This window comes from Grammomys surdaster, unplaced genomic scaffold (assembly GCF_004785775.1).
Source record: "Grammomys surdaster isolate TR1022 unplaced genomic scaffold, NIH_TR_1.0 186, whole genome shotgun sequence".
Classification (NCBI taxonomy): Eukaryota; Metazoa; Chordata; class Mammalia; order Rodentia; family Muridae; genus Grammomys; species Grammomys surdaster.
The window spans coordinates 7,553,724-7,562,190 of NW_021604631.1; the positions used below are offsets into that span (position 1 = coordinate 7,553,724).

General features: G+C 48.3%; 1 protein-coding gene across 1 annotated transcript in view; it reads right to left on the reverse strand.

Moving 5' to 3' along the window:
- The window catches only part of Kiaa1147 (KIAA1147 ortholog), a 42,009-nt gene extending 35,035 nt beyond the window's left edge, over positions 1 to 6,974 (reverse strand). Inside the window, exon 1 of the mRNA XM_028768417.1 lies at positions 6,707 to 6,974. Within this exon, the coding sequence (XP_028624250.1) occupies positions 6,707 to 6,974 (268 nt within the window). The remainder of the gene's footprint in view (positions 1 to 6,706) is intronic.
- Positions 6,975 to 8,467: the final 1,493 nt, after the last annotated feature.

The window sequence follows — 8,467 nt, forward strand, 5'->3', positions numbered from 1 at the left end:
TATTATATATATTACTATATTAACACACACACACACAAGCATAAAGGACTTTGTAAAACCTCCAGTAATTGAGAATAGGAACCATACCTAAGTGGGACAGGGAACTATTATGATTTGAGGTCATTTTTTTATAAAAGACCAAATGAATTGAGGACCAACTTCTATATGGAATTTGTAGTTTAAAGAAAAAAGATTTTGTAGAAATGGAAATCCTTACGGGAAAGTATTTAATGCCAGAAAAAATTTACATGAAATACTCCCTACCTATCCCAGGCTCGGAATTCATACTCTGCTCTCAAATTTGCCAAACATCTTTCCTCTATTAACAAAAGCATAGTCTGGCAGCCTGGAAGGAATTCAGTAAGGAGGGACCTTAGAAAAGAGCTTCATCACTGGGACATGCTTTTCCCTTCAACTTGGTTTCCTTCCAGCTCTGTATCCTCTCAGCTCTTAGCCACACCTTGGGTCTATCACAGGGCCCTGCAGGGCCTGCCTGGCCCCTCCTGCATAGACAGCTTAGGAGAAGGATTTCACACGATCACCCGAGGAACAAATGTGGCTATCTGAAATGTGTGCATTCAGTAAATATTGTGTGGTCATTCAGTAAATATTGGTAGAGCCTAACTTGGCAGCACAATGCCCAGTGCTGAGCTCATGCAAAGGTAAACATACTCCTATTCAAGGGAACTGGACTGACAGATAATTGAGCTAGCAGCTTATGTTCCTAGGGAAAGCTAGTAGGTCTGTGGATGTACACATTGGTCTGACCTCTGCCATCCCCATGATTCTAAGATGAGCCCAGAGGCTCTGGTGAGAGCCTCCCAAGCTGATGGTTTAGAAACTCTTGAGGGAGTGTTTCTCTCCCAGGCTAGTGATACATAAGAGTATATCCTTATGATAGCAAGTATGGTAGAGAACTTGTTTAGCCCTGTGAAACCCTGGGTTCAATTCCAAGTGCTATAAAAATGAACAAAGCCTGTAAGACAGGCTCTTCCATCTATATAGGGCTACCTGTCTCCCAACTACTCTGCTTAAATGTGAAGAACCCTTACCCAGTATGTACTGGAGTCTACAGAGCCCAGTCCATATCCACCCTAAACTGGCTTGCAAGCTAAAAAACTCATCTCAAAATATCTGAAGTAGAGAAAATAAGAATCCTGACCCCAATCTCTTAGAAGTTAGAAATTTGGCTCCTCCTTCTTTGGGGTTGCTCTAGTCAAGTACTTCCTCTTGAGGCTTCCTGTACTGAAATTGAGTGACATCCTCTTAGCGAGACTCTGGGCCTAAGGGTGGGTGGAGCTGTAAACATCCCCTGAGACTTGTACGTTGATTTTGTATCTCCTCCCTCACCCACCTACCTCGTGTTAGTACTTACACGAGGAGATAATGTGGAATTCTGACTCAGGTAGGATCTGTGTGGATGTAGCAGCTCATACCTGTAATCCCAGGACTCAAGAGGCCAAGTAGGAGTTTCAGAGGCCAGCCTGGGCTACATAGTGAGTTCCAGGTCATCCTGAGTTAGAGTGAGGGATCCTGCCTCAAAATAACAAACAAACAACAGCCCAATAATAAAGGCAAGAAGCAGGAGCAACTGCTGGTCCCAACAACACATTACTTGAATAGAATCATTTTTTAACAAGCCACTAAATCCTAGGGATAGAAGAAACCTCAAAGAGTGTTTGGTCCAGTCCCTGTCCAGCCATTATCAACCGACTTTGGGTCTTCAATATTTTGATGGAATCTTACATAGCCCTAGATGAGAACACATCCAAAGCCATGAGGCAGAGACAGAATGGAGAGTTCTGAATCAGGGAGAAATTAATCCTGGTAATTTCAAGGCAGCCATATGTCATCCCGTGGCTGAATCCTAGTGTACCAATTTTACACAGGGAGGAAAAGAAAAAAAAAAACCCTTTCTAGTTCCCAGGCCTCTCTTACACTCACTCTGATGTACTTAACAGCTCCACGGGTCTGCTTTTCTCTTGTGTAGACTGTTGCGGGGATCAGAGGCATGCTCCTTAACCCCACAGTACAGCTCCTGAGACCCTAGAAGCACACTGTAAGTGGGTAGGCATTGTTACCACCACCCTTAATTTCCTCTCTGTAGATTTTTCAAGAGAAGAAACTAAATTCCCAACAGATGGCCACATACTTGCAGACTGAAAACCACAAAGCAGGTGAATCACCAGCAACCCAGGGAAGAAGATTCTGCCCGTGTGGCATTAATCAATAACCACAATTGTGTTCTAATCAACCACTGACAGGTGATGCAAAACACCGAAAGGGGAGTGTTAACCCTCCCGACTTTCCTGTTGCCTATCAGAACTGGCTTTCCCTTTCCCACTCTGTGAGCTTGTGACTCTCAGGACTATTGTCTATTTCCAGAGTTTGCAGTTGCTTTCCACTGTTAAGCCCCTCCCATTTCTGAAAGGAGTCAGATGAGCTGGGCAGCACTCCAAGTTATGACTTGGGCGCCAGACCTAGCCCTAATCTCACTGTACCTTTCCACCTGCTCTGCTTATATTTCCATGATAGACAGGAATCTATAAAGTTTAGAAGGAGAACTAGTATGAGTGATTTTATTTATTTGAGATAGGTTGCTTGCAGTCCAGCATAACCTTGAACTCTAGGATGCTTGTGCACTGCCACACCTGGCTATATATGTGACGATTGCAAATATTCCCATTTGACAGATACATCATTCACACAAGGTGAAGAGGTGTTTGTATAACGTGGGCAGGAGCTCGAGGCTGCCAGAGAACAGGTGATTTAACAGTAGTCAGGAAAGAATCATCTGGAATATCCTACTAGGTGAACCCTGCAACTATCTCTGAACAACCCCGGGGCAAACACACACACACACACACACACACACACACACACACACACACACACAGAGTTCAGCGTCCACAAAATAACAGTGAATCTCATAAAGAAACGGTCTAAAGTAGGCAGATTCACAGGATGCCAGGCAGAAATTGGGGGGGTAAAACTTCACTAGCATCTATTACTCTGGGGTGACAGTCCTGCCACCAGCAGGTATCCCAAGTGTAAGGATACCTTTCTCCTTAATAAAGGAGAGAAAGGAAATTTTACTAGAAAGTCTAAGAACAGATTTAAAGTCAGGTCTGAAATCAAACACATGCATGCACACACACACACACACACACACACACACACAAAGCAATATTCTGGCTGCCAACCTCTTCTACCCAGCATGCCAACTTAGCATCTGCGACTGGTTTCAATAGCAGCTTTGTAGCCCAGATGGCCAGCACCACCACCCTACAGCTAGTTCTAGGCTCCAGATAGAGACTCTGTGTGTGTGTGTGTGTGTGTGTGTGTGTGTGTGTGTGTGTGGTGTGTGTATGTATGTGCATGCCTGACCTCGAGCCTGATGCCCTTGATCTTCGTGCCGTTTGTAGGTCAACCAACCAACCCTAAGTTTCAAGCAATAAGTCAGGAATCCAGAGAAAATAATCTTTCTTCTCTGATTTTTCTGACAGATGCCCAAAGCAGCTTTCCAGAGCGTATGTTTAAAAGTGTGAACGAATTCCTCTCTTCCTTCCCGCCCTAAAACACGAACTCGCCTTCTCCCAGGGATCCAGCTCCACTCTCCTGTTCCTTCTGTGATGGTTAATTTTGTCTCTTAGCATCGCTAGATTTCCAGTCACCTAAGAAACACACCCCTGGGTGTATGTGTCTTTCGGGGTGTTCCTGCAAAGGTTTGACTGAGGAGGGGAAGCCCATTCAGAAGGAGGGGGGCATCATCCCACGAGCTAGAGTCCTGGACTAAGAAGGGGAAAGCAGGCTGGGTGTCAGCACTCATCTCTGTCTGCTTCCTGTGCGTGTGATGTCACTACCACTTCACACTCTCATCAGCTCGTCTTTCCTGTCACGACCGACTGCATCTCCTCAAACCACAAGCCAAACCCTTCCTTCCTTCCGTAAGTTGCTCTTGACAGACAGACAGACAAGCCACAGCTATGGTTCTCGCCTCCCATCCCCCCCCCTCTGTGTGTGTGTGTGTGTGTGTGTGTGTGTGTGTGTGTGTGTGTGCATGTGTGTGATGTCCCTATACACTGACTTGTAGATATGCCCAAGGTAACCCATACTGGGTGACTGTCTGGTCAGTGAGTGGGTTGATTTAGCACCTATGAATGAAAACTGAGGACAGAGGACAGGAAGGACATGGGGAAGTGATAGAATGTCAGAGCAGAGGAAGAACCTGAAACAAAGGCCTCACACCTATGAAGTTAATGTGAAGAGTTCCGACTGTGTTCAGCAGCCTCATCTATTTGAGTGCTTCTGGTAATGCAGGCCGAGGAACTGGCTTGGATGGCCCAGTATTAATTAGGAACATGTGGCAGATGGGACTGAGGAGAGTAGAGAAAACCCTAGATTTAAATGAGGATACACAATACTGGTCATGGTGATGGCACCAGCTTGCAGGACAACAGTGGGCCTCATGCTCCTCTCTCAACCGGCCATCCTCAACCACCATACCCAGGGGCTCAGCAGTCCTCTTTCCTTTGTCCTGGTGCTGAGGTCTGTGACTTCACGTGGTCCTCTGCTACGTCTAAGAGATGTGCTATATAACTTTATTTTACACAAGAACTCCCAGCATATCTCACAGGACGAGAGGAGCCATATAGAGGGCTGGCTGGCTACCTTAGAGGAAAAGGGAAGTACGGGGAAACAGCTGCTTTCTCCACCAAAACTAAACCAAGTTAACAATGTTCCCCCAAGGATACATCTTCCTCTCCTCTCCGCAGACCCCTGAGGGAAGTGACGGGACAATGTGAGGGGCCAAGGTTCAGAGCAGTGGAGTGTGGTAGAAAGATATTGGTTAAGCTGGCTGGTTAATTCCAAAATATGTAACCATCCTTGGTGCCTCTCCTCATGAACAAATTAGGTATAATCAGCAAGTTACAGAGCGATCAGAATTAAATCAAACAGCGAAAAATGCCTGCACAAATGTCACAGTTATAAGTGACAGTGATAGCTCTTGTCTTTTCACAGGAATCTCGCAGTAACCTTACTCTGAAAACCCACCCTCCCTCTCTCCCTCTCCACCTTTCTCTCTCACACACACTCGCAGTATAAACCAGAAAACCAGTCACCAGCTGTGAATGGAAAAACATGGGGACCTCTACAAGGGCCTCAATCTCTGTAATCAATGGCAGTAACTGATCAATAATCTATTTTATCAGCTCTACCTGTGAGGAGTGTAAGGTTTCCTTTCCCCCTCCTTTCCCTAGACTCTATCACCAGACAGCTACCATTACACAAGTCAGAAAGCCATTAATGTCTCCTGAAAGCTTGCTTCGATTTACCTGAGCACAAAGGGGTACAACACAGGAAACACAGTTAGCTATAAAGGACTTTGTTGTCTATCATTAGGGGTTACTTTGGTTTTTTTTTTTCAATAGTACCTTTTCATACCATGTGTGTCTAGGAGTCTTGATTGTGTGAGTCAGGCAGTACATGTGATGACCATTATAGAAAGCACAGAGGGGGCCAATACTATCTCAGGAAACTCAGGCTTCCTTTAGTTCAAATGTTCTGGTTGTGATGTAATTCCACATGGCAGGTCAAAGTCAGAAGAATGTGAAAGTCAGTGGGAAGAGGCAATAAACAGACAAGATTTGGGGGGTGAGGGTGGGGGGGAGGGCTTGAGTTCTTCCCACAAGTCCTGCTGCTAGGAATAGGGCATTCGCCTTCGTTGAGGACCACATGCCTGTCTGTCACCCAGCCTAGAAGGCACCAGCTTCCATCATATCTGAATACCGTGCACATAATGCTAATTTCTCCCTCCTATCCCGTCCATACCCTCAACGTTGGAAGACTGGTTGGGAACTTCCAGAGGGAAGAAAACACATCCTTCCCTCACAAACACCAGCTCCTCACTCTAGCAACTCAAAGGAGAAAGCGAAGAAGACGCATCTGAGCATTCCTCTTCCTCATAAGGAGCTGGGGGATTTTGATCACTAGAAAGACCACTGGAGCCCACAGCCATTCGTTCACTTTTATCCCCTCTCGGATCCCGCCCACTGTTGCAACGCACTCCCCACCCCGGAGTGGGTGGTTAGGGTGAAGACGGTGTGATACAACCAGTGAGTCTTCCCAGAAAGGCAGCCTGCCAGAGGAAGGCTTCTCCAGCCCCAGCCCCTAATGCTCTCACGTTAATTCCTCAAAATAAAGCCTTCGGAGAAAGTGAACTAGGCAGCTGGGAAAGTTACGGCGCAGGGAGCAACCCGGAGCAAGGGCAGGCGCAGAGCAGGGTCGTTCTGAACCCGCTTGGGAGGCGACATACGCGGGAGTGAGGGGGGTTCCGTCCTCTCGGTGTCTAAAAGAACCTTCCAGCCCAGCAGGAAAACAGAAAACAAAAGCCAATGTGCCCGCTGCTGCAAACCAATCCTCCCGCACTGAAGCGGAGCAAATAGGAGAGCGGCGACCAGGCGGAGCGGAGCTGAGAGCCGCGGCGGGACGGAGCAGGGGGCGGAACAAAGCCCCCGGGATCCCTCGGCTCCAGTCGGGCGACACAGCGCCCCCGTGCCCCGGGACCCCCAGGCAGGGAGGGATGCAGGTGTGTGGGTGCGAGTGCGCGCGCAGCGAGTCCCTCCCCCGCGCCCCCGAAACCCAGTGTGCAGTCTCCCCCCCGCAACCCTCCCACCCCATCCTTCCATCCCTAAGCGGCTCTCACCCGAGCGAGGATCGAAGGTGACCACGAACACGGCCACCACCTGGTCCTCCTCTACGTCGCCTAGCTCCAGGCGCCCCGGCTGCAGCAGCACTTCGGGGGGAGCCGGCTCGTCGGGTTCCCGCCTTCGGGGAGCCTCCGCGGCCACTCGGCCGCCCCCACTGCCGCCCCGGACCCATCCTCCAGCCTGCAGCGCGGGGTCCTGCGGCACAGAGACCGCGGGGCCCTCGGCCCAGCGCAGCAGCGGCGCCGCGTCTCCCTGCTCCACCATGGCGAGGCGAGGCGGAGCCGGGGCGCGAGGGGCGGGGCGGGCTGCGGGCACTCCCCTCCGGGCCTGCCCGCCCTGCCGCTTTCTGCGGCGCGGTGGCTTTCTGGGTGCCCGCTGGGCTTGGCCGCACCTGCCCCTACCGGGATACCAGCGCACTTGCATAGTCCCGGACCTCTGGAAGGTGGCCCTCACGGGTTCGGTGCCCCATGGCCTGGTCAGGGCATCAGCTCTGCATCTCTGTATGTGGGTGCTCTTGATAGTGTAGGGTGCAGGACGGGCATCCCTTAGTCTGTCACCTGCGCGTGGGTTGAAGAGCCTTCCCACCTAGGATTCCACTGTGAATTTTTGAACGTCACCATTATTTTTAAGGAGCAGGGTACATATATTACATAATCCCGAAGAGCTGGATGAAAACTGCCTGCAAGTCAGGAAGTGAAGCAGGGGACATCTCAAGTGTTTCAAATAACACAGAGATCAAGATCAAAAGAACTGTAAGGTTGCCATTGGTCATTTTACTCTATTTATATAACAGGCTGGTCAAGATATAATCACTAATTTATTTCCTTGAGTGTGTGCAGTTTGAAGATAGTAAGCTGGAGGGCTGTGGGGCTTGTTCTACATTAAAATAAGCAGGAAAAAGTGAGAGGAGTAGGGAAGCAGCCCTTAGGCCTGTGACTTTGGTAAGTAAGTAAGCCTTTGTCTATGAACTAACTCCCTTTGAATATTAACAAATAAAAATTTGATTGTCTCAACTCTTGGGAGGGTTAAATCTAGTGACTAACTCAGAGGTATGCATAAGAAATAGCCATTAAAACTATGAGAGAAAAAAATAAGATAACAAGAGACAATTATTTAGACACACAATTCACCTCATGTTTCAGGAAGGCTCCCTTTCTGACAAGGACTTGGTAGATTTTTTTGTGTTACCTGTTAACTCCAGGATCTTTGCGAAGCTCAGGTCTCCCTGCCAGAGATAATATCCTTTGATCCTGTTCCCAAGAGGATCATCAATGACTACCTACCCACAGCTGCTGCAAGCTCCAAATAAGTGACACATGCCTTAACAATAAAACATTTTACCAAAAAGTGGTGATTGCTGTCACCATCATGAGTTAGTTTAACCTGACCCCTGTCCCCTACAGACATGTTAAGTGACTATCTCACTCTGTTAATGGGATAATTACTGAAATGGGAGTCTGGGGAATGTACAATCCAAGCCAGGGCTAGGGCACAATCTAGTTTAAATTCAAGGGCACATCTGGCTGACTTATGCACAAACTCTGAAGGCAGACAACAAAGCCCAATACTTCAGAAACTGAGGCACAGCCAAAACTTCTGAAGTTGAGAAGTACAAGATTTTCTTTTTAGATACAAAACTCGGTTGGTAGATAATTCTTAACTGCTCTCCAAACTCACCACCAGCTTTAGGGCAAATGGGTTGTTTCCTTTCCCTCCCTCCCTCCCTACGTCCCTACCTCCCTCCCTTCCTCCCTCCC